The 23,322-nt window shown below is 32.1% G+C and overlaps 2 protein-coding genes across 2 annotated transcripts; one reads left to right on the top strand and one right to left on the bottom strand.

Moving 5' to 3' along the window:
- Positions 1–1,583: 1,583 nt before the first annotated feature.
- Positions 1,584–21,291, bottom strand: LOC18602553 (putative NAC domain-containing protein 94). The gene is made up of 4 exons (XM_007034014.3): positions 21,147–21,291; positions 20,361–20,614; positions 18,521–18,787; positions 1,584–1,685 (listed from the first exon to the last, which is right to left on the bottom strand). Exons 1-4 carry the CDS (start codon positions 21,289–21,291, stop codon positions 1,584–1,586), a joined length of 768 nt encoding a protein of 255 aa, XP_007034076.3.
- Positions 7,553–10,546, top strand: LOC18602554 (NAC domain-containing protein JA2L-like). The gene is made up of 3 exons (XM_018119085.1): positions 7,553–7,697; positions 8,158–8,411; positions 10,109–10,546. The coding sequence occupies exons 1-3, from the start codon at positions 7,553–7,555 to the stop codon at positions 10,544–10,546; spliced, it is 837 nt and encodes a 278-aa protein (XP_017974574.1).
- Positions 21,292–23,322: the final 2,031 nt, after the last annotated feature.

Here is a 23,322-nt window from a genome sequence, read left to right as displayed (position 1 = left end):
AGTAAATTTAACCTTCTCAGGAGGAGAAATATATTGGTTAGTAAATGTACTTTTCAAAATCTTAGTGACCAAAGTAAAAGGTTTTGTGATTGTGAGTAACAATTGATGTAATTTATTCGTTTCTATTCTACTTAAAAGAAAAGAGAGAAACAATTTCTTTATATATCTATATACAGATTTATAATTTTTAGTTTTACTATACAAAGCATCCTTGTGCCTTTTTTATCTTTAACAAAAACTCTTTCACTCTCGTATCTTTTTGGAAAAGCCTTCTAGTAGAGGCAAAATAATGAGTGCCCTCGCATTTCATTTGCTTCGTGGAAAGAGAAAGGGGAATGGGGTTCCACTATATTTTTACTGCCTTTTCACTTTGAGTGGTCGATCCATAAATTCATGGACTACAAGAGATAAGTTACAGGTTTTTTTACTATTATTATATGTAATTAATCATACGACTTTAATTAAAAGATGTTCAAGTCTTCACGGGAAAGTGAGATTATTTTTAAATTAATGTTTTAATTTAAAAGTTTAGAGATTTCATTTTGAAATATACGGTACAAAATTCACGAAAAGATAACTTTACACGTTAAACATTATATGTATAAAGAAAATATTAAATTAAAAAATTATATAATATCGAGTAGTGGTGAGACTAATTTGTGTGAAAAATCAATAAACAAGTCATTTGATTGAAATAATTATATTTCGATCATAATAAAACTCTCTTTTTGATATTACGAATTATTTTGATTTATACGTGTATCTTTTATAAATAATATCATTGTATATTACTTTTCATCTAAAATAATGTCTCGTTTCTCATTTGATTTTGCTTTTGCTTTTGTTTTTACTTCTCTTCTCAATACGGTATCGAATTACGATGAAATCATGGATCTTTTGAAATTTAGAAACAAAAAGTATATACACAAATAAACTTGAAAGGACATGAGAATATTTTTATCATTGAATACTTGAAGTTGATGCATCTTTTGTTTTCTCTTTAGATCCTCTGTACAACTGAGGAATTATGTATGTATCTTGGTGACCTGCAGATATCCACTTGATTTTGATTAGCATGATAGTGAAAGATATGTAACGATCTTCCATCTACCAGAACTCTTTCACTCTGAAGCAAATAGGGGATGCAAATGACTCAGGTGGAGTCAAGCACCTCCCCAACTCGAACTCATTCGGATATATGCATTGATCTGTTGATAATTACATGTATTTTTATTTTTAATTTGCATTTTAATTTTCTATTTTCTCTCTATGTTACTACACATGCAGAGGATAGATAGATATTTGCAATTAGAGAAAGAGAAGAAAAGCTTTGTTGCAGATATAGAGTCATAATTATTTAGAGCCCCAAATTAGTGAAATGCCCAATCTATGGGGTCTTCAAACTATATTAAGTACTAGTCACATGCATTACATGAGGAAAAGAAACATTAAACCATTTAAGTTTGCCCTTCGCAAACCAGCTGCTTGAGCAATGAATATTTGGAGGAAAGAGGGCGTCAACGCCAATTCTCCCAGCTGGACCACAGGTCTGGAAATGGAGACTGAGCTTCCCTGGGCTTAGCCTATTGGTTGTGTTGTTGGGATGCAATGTGGCTTGGTGTAGCCATCAGCGGCATCCAACTTGGATCAAATGAGGAGATTGGCTGCGCCATTCCCTGCCGCTGCTCACCAATCGATATTTCAAATCTCGTGTTTGAGTTTGACAATAAGGCTTAATGGCGGCAGCAATGGCTGTGGCTGTGGCTGCGGTTGCAGCTGCTGCTCCTTAAAAGCAAACTGATCCAACTGCATGGGATTTATGGAACTACTAAGGCCGCCTGCAGCTTCTAAAAACATCTCAAAGGAAAAAGAACTCGTCGTCGTCATCCCCGTTCATGCATGTAAGATCAACACATTAATTGTGAAAATCATACATGTGAATGATTTAGCTTTATGTCTAATATACTATTTTTAGTCATTATAGTAATACAATTTTATATTGGATTTGCTTTTTATCAGTTTTGGTACTTACAATTATCTACACATCACCATTGCAAGCCTGCACCTTCTAATTACATTTCTGCAACAGCATCATCATCATCACTCACAAGTTGAGATTAAGTTTAAGATTCACTAGCTAATATTATTGAGGGATTCATTTCTCTAATTATCTCTTCTTGTAGCAATATTTTTGGTTTACATCTAAGTAGAAATGTTCATGAGTCAGCTTATTGGGTTTTCCTTTGAAACTCAACCCTAATCCCACCTCACCTCCCTCTTACCTTCAATGAAATTTCATATTATGTATAGATGTGAAGTAGTTGGTTAATACCCTAAACCCTAATAATAATAAATTTAAAATTTATAAAAAAATTATTTGAGCACTTTTTGTTGTAAAAATTACATTTTGATCATTAACATTCTCAGGAGAAGAAATAGTAGTTAGCAAATGTACTTTTCAAAATCCGAGTGACCAAAGTAAAAGGTTTTATGATTATGAGTAACAATTGATGTAATTTATTTTTTCTAGTCTACTTAAAAGAAATGAGAGAAACAATTTCTTTATATATCTATCTATAGATATATAAGTTTTAGTTTACTGTACAAAGCATCCTTGTGCTTTATATTTTTATATTTTAACAAAAATCCTTTCATTTTCAAATCTTTTTGGAAAAGCCTACTAGTAGAGGTAAAATAATGAGTGCCCTCGCATTCCAATTGCTTGGTGGAAAGAGAAAGGGGCATGGGTTTCCACTACATTTTTACTGCCCTTTCACTTTGAGTGGTTGATCCATAAACTTATCAACTACAAGAGATAAGTTACACGTTTTTTACTATTATTATATGTAATTAACCATACAACTTTAATCAAAAGATTATATTTAAGTCTTTAAAAGAAAGTGGGATGATTTTTAAATTAGTATTTTAATTTAAAAGTTTCTAGATTTCATTTTGAAATAAATGGTTCACAATTCACCAAAAAATAACTTTCAACACGTAACATTATATGCATAAAGAAAAAGATAAATTAAAAAATTATATAGTCTCAACAAGTGGTGGGGTCAGATTAAAAATGTTTTAAGAGAATTTCGAGGAAGATGATTGTAAATGAGCTACATTTCAATCATAATGAAACTCTCCTTTTGATGTTGCGATTTATTTTGATTTGAATGTATATATTTTTTTAATAATATCATCGCATATTACTTTCCATTCTTAATAATGTCGTATGCTATCATTTGCTTTTGATTCTCTTCTTGAAAGATGACATCGAATTACAGTTAAATTGTGGGTCCTTTGGAGTTTGGAGATAGAATGTGTCTACACAATTAAACTTGAAAGGACATGGACATTCTTGTCGTTGAATACTTGAAGTTGATACATCTTCTGCTTTCTCTTTAGATCCTCCCTACAACTGAGGAATTATATATATATATTTTATATATATATATATACATATATATACAATTATTATCTTGATGACTTGCAGATCCACCATCTTCGGTTGATTTTGAATAGCGAGATAGTGAAAGATATTTAACAATCTTCCATATTCTAGAACTCCTTCACTTTGCAACACATAGGAGATGCAAATGACTCAAGTAGAGTTAAGCACTTACCTAACTCAGAATTCATTTAGATACATGCATTGATTTGATCTGTTGATAATTACATGTATTATTATTTTTAATTAGCATTTTAATTTTCTTTTTGTCTCTTTGTGTTACTACACATGCAAAAGGTAGATATATGTGTTAGAACACAAAATTAGAAAATCAAGAAATGACTTTAAGATGTGTAACAATGTCACTTTATTTAAGGTTTTATTCACTCCTACTTATAGTATACAAAAGAGTTACCAGTATATAAACTTTGAAAAAATAGTGAAGCGCAGTGATTGACTGTGTTTTGCATTAAAGAAATTAATCCACGGAGCACTCATTCGGCTATGACAAGATTATTAAACTCCTATTAGAGTCTGGCTATAGCAAAACACTATAACAGCAATCTAAAAAGAATTTAAAAACAAAAGAGAATGATAGAAATTATTTCTCTCTTACCTTTTTCCATTCATTTTCAAGAAACTAGAAAGTGCTATTTATAGGCAAAGGTTCCTTTTCTTGATAGACACAATTGTTTGTTTCCAATAGACACAATTGTCTATTTTCCAACAAATATAATTATTTTTTTAACATAATTATTTGAACAAAGATAACTCTTGAACAATCATAGTTATTCAAAGGAATTTCTTCCTTTCATTCCTCCATTATTATTGTTGAAAATGTTCCAACAGTACCTTACCATTTTCCAAACAATCTAGATTTTTTATAATTTTGAAAATTGATTGCATAAATGAAGGTGTCTTTTGATCGCATAATTATTTTGGACCCCATATTAGTTAAATGCCCAATATGTGGATCTTCAAATTATATTAATTACTTCTCACATGAGGGAAATGAACACTAAACCATTTAAGTTTGGGGTTTGAATAAGACCCCTGAGCTAAACCAGCTGCTTCATTCCTATAACATCTCAAAAGAAAGAGGGGGTCCATGCCAATTCTCCCGGCTGGACCACAGCTCTGGAAATGGAAATTGTGCTTCCGTGGGCTCAGCCGATTGGTTGTGTTGTCGGAAAGCAGAGTGGTGGCTTGGTGTAACCATCAGAGGCATCCAACTTGACCAAATGAGGAGATCGGCTGCGCCATTCCCTGCTGCTGCTCACCAATCGATATTTCAAATCTCGTGTTTGAGTTTGACCCAAAATAATTTTCATAATCATTGTTAATAAGGTTTAATGGCGGCAGCAATGGCTGCTGCTGCTGCTGCTCCTTAAAGGCAAACTGATCCAACTGCATGGGATTTAGGGAACTGCTACAGCCACCTGCAGCTTCTAAAAAGATCTCAAAAGAAAAATAATAGTAAAAGAATTCATCGGGATCGTCACCATTCAGGCCTACAACATCAACTAATTAATTGTGAAAATAATACATGTGATGTGAATGATGATTAAATATGTATTAAAAAATAATGGAGATCTTAAAAAAATTTAATAATATTATTAAATATTTTTAATATAGCCTTTTTTTTTGGTAACTAAATATTAGAGGTAGACTTCAAATAAGGGTAAAAAAAAAAATTGAATGCTGAAAATGGAAAAAAAAAAGATTGAAATTGGAAGAATCCAAAGAGAAGAACAGGTTGGTAGCTGTTAGGCAATAGAACTAAACAGTTGCGTAGATAAGGAGACATTTAAGGATTCATGGCCAGTTGCAAGCGCGTGCTGTCGGTTAAATATGCAGCAAAAATCCAGACAGGATATTCCCAGATTCTCCACTCTAATCAAAAGATTGATTATCGGATTCAGTAACAATGGAAAAAAACAAAAAGTGATTTGTCTCCTTACTACTTCTTACCAAAAAGGCGATTCCAAATCTTTTTGATGCTTAAGTCTCTGCAACTTTTAGTTAATATTTCCTTTTGTTGTACTCTTTAAGTCTTATTAAGAAAATTTAGTCATCCTATTAAGAAAGTTTGAGAGCCACGACTTCATCATGAACAAAGGCTGCTTATCCATTTGAGACTTGATAAAGCTTGATTCATAATCAATTGTGGATTTGTAATTAAGCGCAACGACAAATGTTTCGCTTGGACACAAGCCATGACCCATAATCAGTCGTACAGGCGTGCTCCATGATGTGAGCTGCCCATAGTTGTCTGATCGATCTAATTCTTCTACTCTAAGCACATCAACTTTTTCTTTGAAAAGTGAAATTTTATTAAGGCCCCTCCAGCTAGTGTACCATCACAAGTCTTGAACCATGATGGAAGACTTCTAGTGGCATATGAAATCTAGCTTTGTGATAAGAAAAACTCTCTACAGTTACAAAAGATTTCAGATGCTCAATAAGAAGTTGGCACCTACTCTCAACTAAGACCTGTACTGTACACAAAAGCTTGAGTTAATTTCCTAATGCACATATGCAAACAGAAAAATACTGAAAGTCGTAAGTAGGCCTAAACGAATCAACACAAGACAGAATCATGCAGGCCACAAAAATCAACTTCGAGCCTTGAGAATTCAATAAGTTGATGAGAGCTTTCCTTTGTTTTGAACTACCCTGTTGACATTAATTCCACTTTGTTCTCGGTTACTCATCAGCTGGTTCATCGATCCAGTGATTTGGCTTTCAACTCAGTCCCCGTTTGATCATCAGCTTACTGTATATAATAACCACTTTGTCATCAAGAGTTATTTCCCAGCTTTCCCAAGCTAATTATGAGTTCTCCTTCTAAGTAACTTATTTCTGCAAATGGATTTTATTATCAGAATTTCTATTATCAATTTATCATTTTTAGTAACTTTAGAAGCAAAATAAGTAAATAAAAACAAACATTGCAATAATTTTATTACTATCCGATTCATGTTTTTTTTTTTTTTTGAAAGGTCATAACTGGAATTCATTTCTTTTGGTGAAAATTTCACCAAGAGCTTTATAAAAGAGGTGAATTTATGGAACAACACTCACAAGTTGCGGCATACAAGCACAAATCCATCCAAAAGGAAGAGCGCTCCCTGTTCAAAACCAAAGACTATCCCATTCATATCAGTACTACAATAAGTAATAACATTTTTTTTGAAAGGCTTAATATGTATATATTTCATTAAGATGGTTACAACTTGCTGCCATAAGGCTTTGTTCCTGTACATCAAAGACTTGTCACAGCAAACCACAACGTTGAAAGCTTTAGAGGTGGCTAAAGCATTTGCATACAACCTGGATTGGTACATGCTTGACAAAAGTAATGCAACCCAACCCACAAAATGCTAAAAAACAAGATCATCCAAGTCCCTTTTGATGAAGTTTAAATTCGTGAAGCTCCTCCCTTACCGTTCCAAGTGACTGGATATTTACCCTGACAAAAATCTTGTAATCCAAAGGCTCTCAAATCAAGTGACTTCCTTCTCCTTTAATCTTTAAACTTCAGTTCATAAGACTCATTTCCGTGACTGAAAATTCATCCCGGTAACCTCTTTAACCAGACCGTTCCATAGAGGCCATCTTTCCTAGTCGTACATGTGAGGGGAAGGAGCATATGTTAATAAAGAAATTTTGACAACTTGACAAAAGCAATGCGCATACAGCTTGACAAATGCAATGTATTCTTAGCATCATCATCACTCCCACGTTCCTAACTTGTGACACATCATTGGCGTCTGAATGACTACGCATATCTGAGCTCAATATTTGTAGTTTCCATGCATCTAGATGACTTGAGTCAATTTAATTAATATTAACAAATATATCCTAATGGTAATTTCCTCCAAAATGAACCAAAAATATATGTTAGTCTTCTCTAAACTTGAGTTTTTTTGTCTTCTTTGCATTTTCTTAATTCTCCACTTCCTTCTCTCTTTATAAAGAGCACCATCTCAGAGAAATGAGATATCTCTGGTTTGTTTTGAGTTAATGATAAAAGTTTTTTTTCTTAGACAGAAAACAGTGATAAATTAAATTGCAGGTTTCAATTTTTACTTTGAAGAAGAGAAGATGTTTCAAGCTGGATTTAGATTCTGTCCCACGGATGAAGAGCTTATCGAAATCCTGATACAAAAAGTATCTGGAAATAAAACGATGCTTTTTGATTTCATTGTGGAAAGAAATATTTATGAATTAGAGCCGCAAGATCTTCAATGTCTGCATTCTTTTCTTCTCCTTTACTCATATATTAATTTTCTCATAACATCAAATGCAAACCATAAATCTTTTTTTGTCTGGTTTCTCTATATATGTTTCTTGTTTAGCTGCACGTCGAGACTTATTAGCATAAAAAAATGAAATATTAATGCGTAAAGCTATGAATTTTGGTGTCCTAGGATTCATGTCTGAGCGTGCAAAGGAACAGAATCGCGTGTTTCATGGAACATTTCATCTATTAGATCACAACAACAATCATGCTTCCCATGTTTCATCCATCAACTTAATTATCTCATCTCATCGTCTGTAGCCTGTACTGAACTGACTCCCTTCCCTTGTCATGGCTCCCAAAATCCCACAATCTGTACTATATATAACGTTGCTACAGTAAAAACCAGTAAATGGAAACTAATATTATATATGCCTAGTCATCCTTTCTTTAATTATACTTTGTGCAGGGATTCAAAATGCGGCCTTAAACAATAACGAAAGGTATTACTACTGTAAGAGGGAGACAGAATCCAGAGAGGTGTCGGGTCGAGGATGGTGGAAGGCCACCAGTCATGTCAAGACAATTTCTGCAAATGGACTGGTGGTGGGTTACAAAAGGCCCTTATCATTTCACAGGTTTAGGGATCACGAAAGAAAGCGCAAAGATGCGATCAAGACTGACTGGATCATGCATGAATATGCCCTAGACTCTATTCCAACGGTTTGTGTCCTCCTTCCAAAAGTTTGATGCACAAAGCATACCTTGAAACCATACATGCACCCACTGTCCTTTTTCATATCAGCTAATTAATTAATTGCTGCGTATTTTCCCCCCAAGCATTTGTGAGAGTATGACGCTACACAAATTATTAAACAAACTTGTTCTTTATAATATGGTGACAGCAAGAGCAAATCTGCCTTTTTACAGCCTGGGGAGAAAAGAGGAAACATTTGTAATCTAGGCTTTTGATTTAATTTCCTGAGATACCATTGTCCAAAATCCGACTTCTTTAGAAATCCATAGACTTCCCTCTTTTCTTCTGATGCTACTCTAAGGATTGTCTAGTCTACACATGCGAGCTTATAGCTATACGAGGTTACTACCTTTATATAGCAAAGCGACGTTAGGCTGTGGGGAGCCAAATGGCACGTAAATAATTGGGGTCCTGAACTTCTAAATATAGTTAGATTATCAGCTCAATAATATCTCTACAGCATATATAGTAACTAGCTAGCAAGTAGTTCATAAGTTTAATCCTTTTCATCTCTCCAATAACTTATACTATCATATATAATTACTCTCAGTTTTAATGTTCTTCAATATTATGATAATTTCTAGTCAAACCATATACCATATATAGTTTAGAATAACAGTACTATACTCGTTTGTGCTAAAATTTTCACTATCAGCTCTCACTCCCATAATTTTAACCATAAAAAATATAAGGAGAAGATTGGTAGTTAAGTCCTGTGTCTATTGCCTGTATGAACAGGGTTGTAGCTGTAAGCAAGGGATCAGTTAGGGAGTGAACAAGATGTACATTTTCGTTATTTTTGATGGCTGACTGTAGCTCCATTATTTTAGGCATAGGCAGTATTCTTTTTGTTGTATGAACTACAGTGACCTTGGCCAATGAGGATTTCATATTTTTTTTCTAAGAAAAAGAGAATTCATATCCAATTCTTTAAGTAAAGAATACATATACTAAATATTTAACCAAAAACTAATTAGCTGTCAACTAAGATTTAACTTTAACAATAAAAATGAGATACTCAAACCATTTTAGGTCAAAAATTCAAATTTAATCCATGTATAAGTTTGCTTCAATTTAATGTTGGTTTTTTTTTTAATTATATAGGGCTACTAAAACTTAACTTATTGTTGTAACTATTGGTTTGTTTTCCTCTATTAAAGGCTGGTATGTATATCTTTCAAAAAAAAAAAAGAAAAAAAGCTGGTATGTAAAATTTGTTTGTTTTTCTATCTAAATGCAGTTTGTATTTTTCTTATTTTTGTAAGAAAAAAAAAAAACAAATAACAGAAGCTCTGATTAACGAGAGGGAACTGTTGTTGACTACATATGTGTTTTCTATTTGATTACTTACCCTTTTTACTCTCCAAAGATAAGTGCAGTGAGGTAGGAAAATTCAATGAATATGCACTGTGTGGAAATAACGAGACAAGACAAGGTATGAGATACGGTTAGCATTTGTCGAGGAATGAGATGATACTCTTGCCTTGCTTTAGTTGCACGTGTACAAGATTTATAGGGTACAAAAGATTTGGTGTTTGGAAATTGTCAGTGCCGTATCATTATGGTTTTGCATCTCACTTTGCACTGTTTAGCATTTTAGAATAGTAATTCGTATGATTCTACCTTGACTTTCTTCTTCTTTTCTTGTTCTTTTTTTATGTAGGACTGGAGACTCTGTAAGATTAAGTACAAAGGAAAAGAACGGCTTGAAGAAGACATGGAAAATATCAGAAACAGATCTTGTCCAATGAGTTTAGAGGCTGCAGGAGGCTGTAGTAGTTCCATAAATCCCATGCAGTTGGATCAGTTTGCTTTTGAGGAGCAGCAGCTGCAGCCGCAACCATCGCTGCCGCCTTTACCCCTAATTAACAATGATTATGAAAATTATTTTGGGTCAAACTCAAACACGAGATTTCATATATCCAGTGGCGAGCAGCAGCAGGGAATGGCGCAGCCAATCACCTCATTTGATCCCAGTTGGATTCCGCTGTTGGCTACACCAAGCCACATCGCATCCCAACCGCACAACCAATCGGCTGAGCCCAGGGAAGCTCAATTTCCATTTCCAGACCTGTGGTCCAGCTGGGAAAATTGGCATTGACCCCCTCTTTCCTTTAATCCTGCGAATATTTATTACTCCTTAGGATGTTATAAAATGAAGCAGTAGGTTTGCTAAGGGGTTTTATTTAAACCCCAAACTTCAATGGTTTAATGTTTCTTTATCTCATGTAATGCATGTGATTAGTAATTAATATAATTTGAAGAACCACATATTGGGCATTTAACTAATTTGGGGTCTGAATGAAAATCATATGCCCCATCCTGTGCCCCTTTCCTGTCATGTTTATATTATTATACCATGTATCTTATAACTTTTAATTAGATGAAGCATGATAGAGTAACCGAATAAGTTAAAGTAACAATATTAGATTTTACTTTTAATGTCTCTCATAGCTTTTTACCGTCCTTTTCAATCTCTTGTTATTTTTCTTTTTGGGTACAGTCCTTTTCCGATTTACTATTTCTTCCTTTTTAAGTAGGCATTTTCCATTTCCTTAGCCTTCATGTAAGTTTTTCATTTTTCTTTGCTTCAATTTTACTTTACTTTAATTAAATATCTAAATAAGTTCCTGAATTATATAAAAAACTTAATTAAATCTCTTTCCTTTTATGATGTTTAATTAAATTTCTAAACTTTTATTTTGAATAAAATAAATCTTTACAATTAATAATTGATCAATTTTCATTAATTAATTAATTAATTATTATTAGTTAAAATATCACTTGTCAAATAAATTCATGACTTATGTTACCTTAACAACAACAATAAAAAAATCCATCATCTTAATTTCAACTTTTTATTAAAAGTATATCTCTAGTTGGAATTAGCAATCATTATATGTTAATGGATTTGTGTTTGAATTGTTGCAAAAGTTATAGTTAAAATGATAAGTGATATTTTAATTAATATTAATTAATTAATTATTAATCGTAAAGGTTTAGTTACCAAAACAAAAGTATAGAGATTTAATTAAACGTAATAAAAGATAAAAATTTATTTAAATTTTTTACATAATTTAAAAATTTATTTAAATATAATGTTGTTATTTTTTTTATGAAAAACTGTCGATAAAGATTTAACAGTAGCAGGTAACGTTTTCTAACTCAATTAAAACTTAAACGACACGTCGTATTAAATTACAAACACAAAAAAACATTGACAAAAACTCTAGAAAAACACAGCACAATGAATCAAAGTGTCAAAACTCCCCTGTACATTCCTAGAACCTCGTCTGGCAGCAAGTCGAAAACACATGTAAGCATTTGCAGACGGCAACAGTCTCAGGGAATGCAAAATCCCAATCCTCTCCCATCATTGTTCTTTTCTACTGTCCCCAAACACGAAATTAGTCAATTTTTATTAAGAGGGTTAAAGAAGAAGAGGAATAAAAGTTAAAAATTTTTAAAATTAAAGTGTTGAACTTAATCAATAATTTTTTTAAAATTGAGTTTAGATGGCTTAATGGCTTAAGTGTAAGAAAATTATTTGGACGACTTACATCTTTTTATTTTAAAAAATTTATCAATTGTTTTTAAGTACTCATTCTTTAACTAAACTTAAAAAAAATGAATGCAGTCAATATTTAATTTTTTATTTTATTTTTATTTAAATTTAAAATATTAAATATAAAATTATAATATATAAAATTTTAAAAAGTTAAATATACATGATTTCATACAATGATTAAATATATATAAATAGTTAAAAAATATAAAAATAGAAAGAAAAAGATGAAGAAAAACTTTATTTCCTTTTAATTTCATATAATGGTGATGAGTGGTTCAGTTTTTCTTTATCCAAGTTTACAAGCTCATAAATCTCTTTTGAAGAATAAAGTGTGTTTTAGTATTGAGTTACAAATAAGAGAATAAAATAAAAATAAAAAAACAAAAGAGAATAGAAAAAAAAAAAGAAAGAGAGAGAAAGAGGTGAGGAGAAATTTAAGAATTAAAATAAAATTGAGTAAGGTTTGTAAGGTCAAGTTATTATTATTTTTATTTGTATTAATTATTAAATAAGAAAATTATTTTAAAGAAATCATTTAAAATATATATATAATAAATAAAAATGACCCCCAAAGATACATTACCCTCCGCCCCTGTCTATTCATTCTTCCCTCCTTCAATCAAAATGCAGCCGTCCATACAAAAATTAGGGGAAAAAAAGATTTATAGCTAAAACCCAAAGTTCAAGGAAGAAAAGACTCTTCCATAAAATATATATATATATATATATATATATATATATATATATATATATATATATATCAATTTTGATTTACAAGATTAAAATTTAAAATAGAGATATAGCTAATGGAAAGGAAAAAAAAAAGTTTACCAAGATTAAGCAGGCCCAGAAAAAAAAAATAAAACACTGCTTAGTCCGGCATTTAAATTTTAAGATGAGAGAAATATCGTGAAAATATAAGTGATTAAAAGAGGAAAAAATGATAAGATAAATGATGGGATGAAATTATTTTACTTTATTTTTCATCGATAGTGTTTAATTTTACTGTTTATTTAGATACAAAATAATATATTTTACACTACAAACATCAAGTAGACAATTACCAAAAATTTATACATAGGACATGAAAAGAGGCATAAAAAAGTAAAAAAAAAAAATTTACGATTGTGAGTAGTAATTGGTGTAATTTATTCTTTTCTATTTTAATTAAAAGAAAGGAGAGAAATATTTTTCTTCCAATCTATATAGATATAGATAGGTAGATATATATATATATATATATACTTTTTAATTTCCTATACAAAGCACGCCAGTGCTTTTTTTGTTTTAAACAAAAATTCTTTCACTTTCGTTTCTTTTGGTTGTAACTCTGCCTTTGGAAAAGCCTTGTAGTAGGTAATAAAGAGTGTCCTCGCATTTGCTTGGTGGAAAGAGAAAGCAGAATGGGGTTCCATTATTTTACTGCCTTTTAACTTGAGTGGTCGACCAATAGCCTTATCACATTGCATTCATAGCCTTTTATCAACTACAAGAGGTAAGTTACACTTTTTTTTTTTTTGCTATTATAATATGTAATTAATCATACGGCTTTAGTCAAAAGATTATATTCAAGTCTCTAAGAGGAAGCGGCACAATCGGTAAGTTGATATTTTAATTTGAAAGTTTTGAGATTTCATTTTAAAACAGATGATACAAAATTTACATGAAGGTAACTTTTCACTTAATATTATATGTACAAAGAAAATTTAAATAAAAACATTATATGGTATAGAGAAGTGGTGGGGACCATATTAAAAATGTTTTAAAAGAATTGTGAGAAAAATTACTGTGTGCGAGTTACTTGACCGAAATAGTTATATTTTGATCATAGTGAAACTCTCTTTTTAATATTATAAATTATTTTGATTTGAACGCTTGTATCTGTCTTTTATAATATTGCCACATATTAGTCTCCATCTTTAATAATGCCTTGTTTCTTATTTACTTTTTCTTCTCTTCTTGAAAGATGACATCGAATCATGGTGAAATTGAGGTCCTTTAAAATTTGAAAATGTCTTTACACAATTAATGCCGTTGTTAAATACTTGAAATTGTACATCTTCTGTTTTCTCTTTAGATCCTCTTTACAATTGAAGAATTATATATATATATATATATATATATATATATATATATATGTAGAAGGAGAAAAATTATGATCCAATTACGTGTCTCCATGTAGACTTGATGATGTCATAACCATGTAATTAATTTATTAGTTGGATTTATTTAAAAAATACATAGTGGAACCAATTCGCCTATATTTTATATATTCCAATCAAAATTTAGTTATTGGTCATCCAATTTCTCTCTAAATAAATCAAGGTAATTTAGAGATAATATTCATATTTTTGACCAATCAAAATTTAATTATTGGTCATTTAATTTATCTTTAATAATTATGATAATTTAGAGATAAAAATCAAATTTGATTATGTAATTTATTTCTAAATAAATTAAGATAATTTAGAGATAATGCCTAACTTCGACTAATCAAAATTCAAGGATTCAAAGTTCGACCAATCAAAAGCTTTAAGTGAGTTATCAAAATTTATCTTTAATTGAATTAAAATGATTTAGAGATAATTTAAAGAGACTACATTTGCATCAAAGCCTCTCATCTAACATTATAAATAAGGGCGTCTCAAGCCATTATCATTCATTTAGGGGCATTCAAAGGTTGAGAGCATTTTGGAGATTGAGAAGAGTAGAAGATTTCTGAAGTGAAGATATCAAGTAGCAAGGAAGTTCGTGATCAAGATGTCAAGTGACAGAGAAGTTCGTGACCAAGGTATGAAGCGAAGTTCGTGATCAAGTCCTTAAGCGAAGTTTGTGATCAAGTCATCAAGCAAAGTTCGTGATCAAGATCAAGTTGTGAAGACTCTTGAAGCGAAGATTAAGTAAAGTTCGTGATCAAGACTAAGTCCGAGTTCGTAACTTTTGAAGATGAAGTGAAAAAATTAATCAGAGAAATTTTCGGAGATTATAACTCACATCAAATATTTGTATTTGTGTCATAATTTTTCAAGTCAAAAATTTTTACCAGAAATTTGCATGTACAAATTTCTAGCACGCCCGGTGGGACAATCTTTGCCTCTCATCTTCTTTCTTCAAAGAAATCTCCAAATATTTCCAAATTGAAATGGCTTTTAACAAGAATCTCGTCAATAAACCTATTGTCAAGCCTGCTCGAGCAAATCCTGTAGTCTTTCCAACCTCATCATCAAGTACGGATGTTTTAACACATCCATATGGTATTCGAAGAAAAAACAGAAGCTCTTACTAAATTGTATGAGCAGACTTTCCCAGTCCTCAACCAAAACCCTTTATATGATGCTTTTTCCTCGAGTTCTGAAGAAATTTCTTCCATACAACTTGCTTCTTCTAAAGGATCAAGTGCAAATCAACTCAAGGAACATGATGGCTATTCAAGCAATAGTTTTGTTTCAAAAATGAATTATGGAGCGATGGCTATCATGACAACTAGAACTACATCTCTAGAAAAACAAGTTGCGCTTCTTGTGAAGACTGTGGAATCTCTAACGACAAGCATCAGAGAAAAAGATGAACAAATTGCCTCAATGATGGTAAAAATTAACAGCCTTATTAGAAAGGCACTAATTGATCTTGGCTAAAATCAGTGCCAAAATCAAGAAGATAATGAGGAGAATTCCACTACAAAAGTGGAAAATAATCTCTAACAAAACTCCACTGAAGCGGTCATCACCAATTACTTGAAGGAACTCATCAAAGAAACCATCAAGGAACAGATGGAAAGTGTCACTCAACCCTTACATACTTATGCCAAGCCATACTCTTAGAGAATTGAATGCATGGGGATGCCACTTAATTACCAGCCACCAAAGTTCCAACAGTTCGATGGTAAAGGAAATCCTTGTCAACATGCTACACACTTTGTGGAAACTTGCAACAACGTTGGCACTTATGGCGATCTTATGGTGAAACAATTTGTTCATTTTTTAAAGGGCAACGTTTTTTATTAGTACACGAAATTAAAGCTTGGGATGATTGATAATTGGGAACAATTAGAGCGTGAGTTCCTTAATGACTTTTACAACATTCGAAGTGTGTTGAGCATAATTGAACTCACAAGTTCATGCCAATGGAAAGATAAGCCTGTGATTGATTATATTCACAGGTGGAGAAATCTTAGTCTCAATTGTAAAAAGCTATTATCTGAGTCCTTAGCTTGTGACATGTGCATCCATGGGATGAATTGGGGATTATGCTACATTCTTCAAGGCTTTAAGCCTAAAACTTTTGAAGAATTAGCTACTTGTGCCCCTGACATGGAATTAAGCATTTCAACAGTTGAAAATCAATGACCTTCAATGTAAGAACCAAGGAAAGGCAAGCAAGATGTCCATAAAAGGGGCAAAGCTTTGACAGATAAGGGTGAAGGAAAACAGTTTATGACGATGAAAACCAAACCCATTAAGGTGACTATCAACTCAAAGAAAACCCAAGAAACGAAGCTTGAACCCTCGCAAGATAAAATGAAAGTGTCTTTGAAAGAAAGGTAAAAGAAGAAGTATCATTTCCCTTACTAAGATATCGTTGGAATGTTGGAAGAACTTCTAAAGGCTAAGCTTATTCAATTGCTAAAGATGAAGCGACTTGAAAAAGTTGATCGAGTAAATGACCCTAACTACAGCAATTATTATCGCTTAAAAGACAAAATCATGGGACTATGCAAATATGGGAAAATCGAGTTTGAAAAAGAAATGGTGACAGCAAATATAGCATCAGCAACAAGCATGCTTTCTCCACTTAATGTGGGGAGTAAAAATATAAAATTTGGATCTTTCGACTATATAATGTCGACCCCAAATGTAGAGGAAACATCTAATCCTCAAGATAATGGGAGCAATCCTTGTTGTTATACAATTAAGGATCTAGACTACGAAGGATGGATCCTAGTTACTCATCAAAAAAAAGGAAAAAAAAATCTTTCCAAAGACAAATGAGCACCAAGAAAATCCAAAATGGTGAAACAACCATCTAGGAAAGTAATGCCAAAGGCAATGACAAGAAAAATAAGTTCGAGCAAGTGTGAAAATTTAGTGGTGCAACGGACTAGATGACCAATCATCTTGAATGACTTCATGCCAATGCAATTCAAAAATCAAAATTCAAGTCCCACATCATGTTTCCAAATTGATGAAGATACTGGGAATGAAGAAAAAATTAAGTTTGATTCTAATTTCTCATATAGTGCAAAAATTACTTTTTCTAATGAAAACTTATTGTTGGGGTCTATCCCTTGTAATTGATCTCTTTTTGTTCATGGATATAGTCGTGAACAGAAGATCAATCGAATCTAGATAGATGATGGATCTACTGTCAATTTGCTCTCACTAAAGACAATGAAAGAGCTTAGGATGTCTCTCAACGAATTATCGAAGAGTCATTTGATGAACTAAGGTTTCAATCTTGAAAGGCAAAGAGCTGTAGGAAAAGTTAGACTTCAACTTTTCATTGATAACATGAAATCCAATTCATTGTTTCATGTGATTGATTCTAACACAACATACATGTTGTGAGGGCGACCTTGGATGCATCAAAATGGTGTAGTTTCATCAACGCTACATCAATGCTTAAAATATTGTGGAAATGGTCAAGTGAAGATAGTCATTGCTGACACTAAACCATTTATTACAGCAAAGCTACATTTGGCTAATGTTAAGTTCTATTTGGAAAGTACCTTTGTGGAAGAGGTACAACCCAAAAATGATTAAGGAAATGAAGGAAAATCGTCAAAGGAGAAAGGAAATAAATCATCATTGTCTACAAAGGAAGACGAAGTGAAGAAATTAATCAAAGGAATTTTTAGAGATTATAACTCACATCAAATATTTGTATTTGTCTCATAATTTTTCAAGTTAAAAAATTTTGACGAAAAATTTGTGTGTACAATATATATACACACACAAACAATTATTATTTTGGTGACCTGCAAATCTACCTTTCCTTAGTAACATTAAGCATGTAAATAAACTTTCTAGTTAAATTTGAATCACATGATAGTGAAAGATATATAACAATATTTTATCTTCCAAAACTCTCTCTCTCAGCAAATAGCAGATGCAAATTACGCCGGTGGAGTCAAGAACCTCCCCAACTTGAACTCATTCAGAGATGTATTAGTGAAATGCCTAATATGTGGGGCTTCAAATTATATTAAGTACTAATCACATGCATTATATGAGGAAAAGAAACATTAAACCATTTAAGTTTGGGGTTTAAATAAAACCCCTTAGGCCCTTAGCAAACCAGCTGCTTGAGTAATTAATATTTGGAGGAAAGAGGGGGTCGATGCCAATTCTCCCAGCTGGACCACAGGTCTGGAAATGGAGATTGAGCTTCCCTGGGCTCAGCCGATTGCTTGTGTTGTTGGGATGCCATGTGGCTTGGTGTAGCCATCAGCGGCATCCAACTTGGATCAAATAAGGAGATTAGCTCCATTCCTTGCTGCTGCACACCAACCGATATTTCAAATCTTGTGTTTGAGTTTGAGTTTGACCCAAAATAATTTTCATAATCATTGTTAATAAGGGTTAATGGCAGCAGCAATGGCTGCGGCTGCAGCTGCTGTTCCTTAAAAGCAAACTGATCCAACTGCATGGGATTTATGGAACTACTACAGCCACCAGCAGCTTCTAAACTCATCGGACCAGAACTATTTCTGATATTTTCCAAGTCTTCTTCAAGCCTTTCTTTTCCTTTGTACTTAATCTTACAGAGTCTCCAGTCCTACATTAAAAAGAACAAGAAAAGAAGAAGAAAGTCAAGGTAGAATCATGCGAATTACTATTCTAAAATGCTAAACAATGCAAAGTGAGATGCAAAACCACAATGATGACTGCACTGACATTGTCCTACACCAAATCTTTTGTACCCTTTAAAACTTGTACACGTGCAAATAAAGCAAAGCAAGAGTATCATCTCATTCCTTGACAAATGCTAAGCATATCTCATACCTTGTCTGGTCTTGTTATTTCCACACAGTACATGTTCATTGAATTTTCCTACCTCACTGCAGTTGTTCTTTGAAGAGTAAAAAGAGTAAGTAATCAAGTAGAAAACATATATATAATCAACTAAAGTTCCCTCTCGTTAATCAGAACTTCTGTTATTAGTTTTTTTTCTTACATAAATAAGAAAAATACAAAGTGCGTTTAGATAGAAAAACAAACAAATTATACATACTAGCTTTTAATGGAGGAAAACCAACCAAAATAAGTTAAGTTTTAATAGTACTATATAATTAAAAAAAATCCAATATTAAATTGAAGTAAACGTGTACATGGATTAAATTTAAACTCTTGATTTATAATGGTTTGAGTATCTCATTTTTATTTGGTTCAATAATTAGTATATATATATATTCTTTACTTAAAGAATTAGATACAAATTCTCTTTTTCTTAAAAAAATATATGAAATCCTCATGGACCAAGGTCACTGCAGTTCATACAACAAAAAACATACTGCCTATGCCTAAAATCATAGAGCTGTAGGCAGCCATCAATATCAATGAAAATATACATCTTGTTCACTCTCTAACTCCCTTGCTTACAGATGCAGCCCTGTTCATCCTTATATTTTTTATGGTTAAAATTAAGGGAGTGAGAGCTGATAGTGAAAATTTTAGCAGAAACAAGTATAGTACTGTTATTCTTAATTATATTTAGTATATTGTCTGGTTAGAAATTATCATAATATTTAAAAACATTGAAACTGAGGATAATTATATATGATAGTATAATTTACTGGGGAGATGAAAAGGATTAAACTTATGAACTACTTGCTAGCTAGCTGCTATATATGCTGTAGAGATATTATTGATCTGATAATCTAACTATATTTAGAAGTTCAGGACCCCAATTATTTACCTGCCATTTGGCTCCCCACAGCCTAATTAACGTCGTTCTGCTATGTAAAGGTAATAACCTCGTATAGCTATAAGCTCACATGTGTAGACTAGACAATCCTTGTAGTGGCATCAGAAGAAAAGAGGGAAGTCTATGGATATCTAAAAAATCGGATTTTGGACGATGATAGCTCAAGAAATTAAATCAAAAGCCTAGATTACATATGTTTCCTCTTTTCTCCCCCAGGCTGTAAAAAGGCAGATTTGCTCTTGCTGTCACCATATTATAAAGAACAGGTTTGTTTAATAATTTGTATAGTTTCATACTCTCACAACTGCTTGGGGGAAAAATACCCAGCAATAAATTAATTAGCTGATATGGAAAAGGACAGAGGGTGCATGTATGGTTTGAAGACATGCTTTATGCATCAAACTTTGGGAAGGAGGACACAAACAGTTGGAATAGAGTGAAGGGCATATTCATGCATGATCCAGTCAGTCTTGATCGCACCTTTGCGCTTTCTTTCGTTATCCCTAAACCTGTGAAATGTTAAGGGCCTTTTGTAACCCACCACTCGTCCATTAGCAGAAATTGTCTTGACATGACTGGTGGCCTTCCACCATCCTCGACCCGACACCTCTCTAGAATCACCCTCCCTCTTACAGTAGTAATACCTTTCGTTATTGTTTAAGGCCACGCTTTGAATCCCTGCACAAAGTATAATTAAAACAAAGGATGGCTAGGCATATATAATATTAGTCTGAGAAATAAAACCATCAAAGATATTAAGTTTCCATGCACTGGTTTGTACTGTAGTAACGTTATATATAGTACAAATTGTGGGATTTTGGGAGCCATGGCAAGGGAAGGGAGTCGTTTCAGTAGAGGTAGAGACGATGAGATGATACAATTAAGTTGATGGATGGAACATAGGAAGTATGATTGTTGTTGTGATCTGATTGTTCCAATGTTCCATGAAACACGGGCTTCTGTTCCTTTGCACCCTCAGACATATATGAACCCTAGGACGCTTAGCAAAAAAAAAAAAAAAAAGAACCCTAGGACGACTAAATTGATAGTTTTACGCATTAATATTTCACTTTTATATGCTAAAAAGTCTCATCATGCCGCTAAACAGGAAACATATAAAGATAAAATAAATAAAAAAGAGATTAATGGTTTGCATTTGATGCTAACAAGAATTAATGTATGATTAAGCAAGAAGAAAAGAATGTCATACATAGAAGATTTTGCGGCTCTAATTCATAAATATTTCTTTCAACAATGAAATCAAAAGACATCGTTATATTCCCAGATACTTTTTCTATCAAGATTTCGATAAGCTCTTCATCGGTAGGGTTGAATCTAAATCCAGTTGAAATCATCTTCTCTTCTTTAAAGTAAAGACAGAAACCTGAAACTTAATTATCACTCTTTTCTATTTAGGGAAAAAAAAACTTTGAATATTTGCTCCAAACAAATTAGATATCTCTGAAATGGTGTAGAGTAAAGATGGCTCTTTATAAAGAAAGAAGGAAGTAGAGAAAAAAATGCAAATCTATGATATGGTGTAAAGTAAAAATGGCTCTTTATAAGGAGAGAAGGAAGTAGAGAATTAAATGCAAATCTATGAAATGAAGTGTTGTAGAGTAAAAATGGGTCTTTATAAAGAGAGAAGGAAGTAGAGAAGAAATTGCAAAGAAGACAAAAAGAGACTCGAGTTGAGAGAAGACCAAGAAATTTTTGGTTCATTTTGGAGGAAATTAACATTAGTCTATATATGTTTGTTGATATTAATTAGGCTGACTCAAGGCATCGGGATGCATGGAAACTAAAACAAATATTGAGCCCAGATACGCGGCTGTATTCATATTTCCGCCTTGCAATTTTATGCTATATAAGATCGCGGGGTCTTTCTTTTACGTTCAGAGCACATGCTAGCTTCATCTGTTGATAACGTCATTCACTTCTATATATATATTTGAAAGTTTAAGGTTCATTAGATATCAAAAGCAACAGGGAGAGGGTCCCTGCTTTACGAAAGGAAGCTTTAAAGTCTTTACACCACATGTTAGTAAGAGACCTCGAAACTTCAGTATCCAACACTCTGCAATAACTATTCACTTCTTCTTATATAATCAAAATTGTTTAAAAACTAAATATTTAAAGATAATTTCCTTACAATTAAATGTAAAATGTAAAACATATAAAAGAGATATGTTCAAGATAATTTATTCTTATACAATAAGAATTAATTAAAAAATAATATATTAGTAAAATTTTAAGCAACAACCAATAATACAAAATTAGAACTCATTTTTTAGAATTATAAAATAATTTTTTTAATTTTTAAAGACTAAAATCATTAAAAATAAAATCCACATAAAGAGAAAAAAAGAACATAGCAAGTAAAAGAATATGTTTGATGGTTAGTAAAAATTTGGAAAAGAAAATCTATAAAAACCTAGAACATATAAGTAAATAGAATTGAATTGAAAAAAAAAATAACATAAATAGAAAAAAAATATAAAAAAATTTCCCTCCTCTTCATAATTTCACAATAAGAGACAACAGAGAAGAGAAATAGAAAAAGAAAGAAAGGGAAAGAGGTGTGGAGAAACTGAAAAGAATTAAGAAAAAATTTAAGAGTTAGGATAAAGGTAGATGAGATTTGTGAAGTTATTTTATTATTTTTTATTTATATTAAATGTTTAATAAGAAATTATTTTAAATGTTATTAAAAATATATAATATATAAAAAATTTTAAAATTTCTGAGCATCATATAGTAATGAGACGCTCCGCCAAGCAAGACCATGGAAATACAGACGACACTTGGGTAGAAATAAAGCTCACCGAACCTGCCGTAAAAACATTCAAGCGGGAGACAGTCCGCGCACAGCTGCATCCCATTCCCACTCCAAACAAAAACACCACAAAACAGAAGAATAAGCATGTCGTAAGGGCACGACTTGTATAATATATATATATATATATATAAGAGTCAAAAGTTGTCCAAATTTCTTTATTAACTCATAATCCGTCTCCTCACAAGTATTTTATTGCTATTTTGATGGACTTTAGGGAACTGAAAGGCATAACGTGGAAAGTTAGGCAAGGAGTAGGTTCTTACTTTTTGAATGGTTATAATAGAAAAATTAGGTTTAAATAGAAATAAAAAAGGTCGCTTTTTCTTTGTTCACATAACTAATTAAAGTTATTAGACTGGTGTTTTTTTATTTTTTATTTTTTTGTGTTTCTAAAGTTTCTAAAAATGATAAATCGACAATAGAATTTCTGACAATATATCACATTCGTTTGTAATAAGTTACTTAGAAGGGAAACTCATGATTAGGTTGGGAAGGCAGGGAAATTACTCTCTATTGGTGACAAAGTGGTTATTATATATAGTAAGTT

Source organism: Theobroma cacao, chromosome 4 (assembly GCF_053813885.1).
Source record: "Theobroma cacao isolate CCN51 chromosome 4, ASM5381388v1, whole genome shotgun sequence".
Classification (NCBI taxonomy): Eukaryota; Viridiplantae; Streptophyta; class Magnoliopsida; order Malvales; family Malvaceae; genus Theobroma; species Theobroma cacao.
This window is presented reverse-complemented; position numbering and strand designations above follow the sequence as displayed.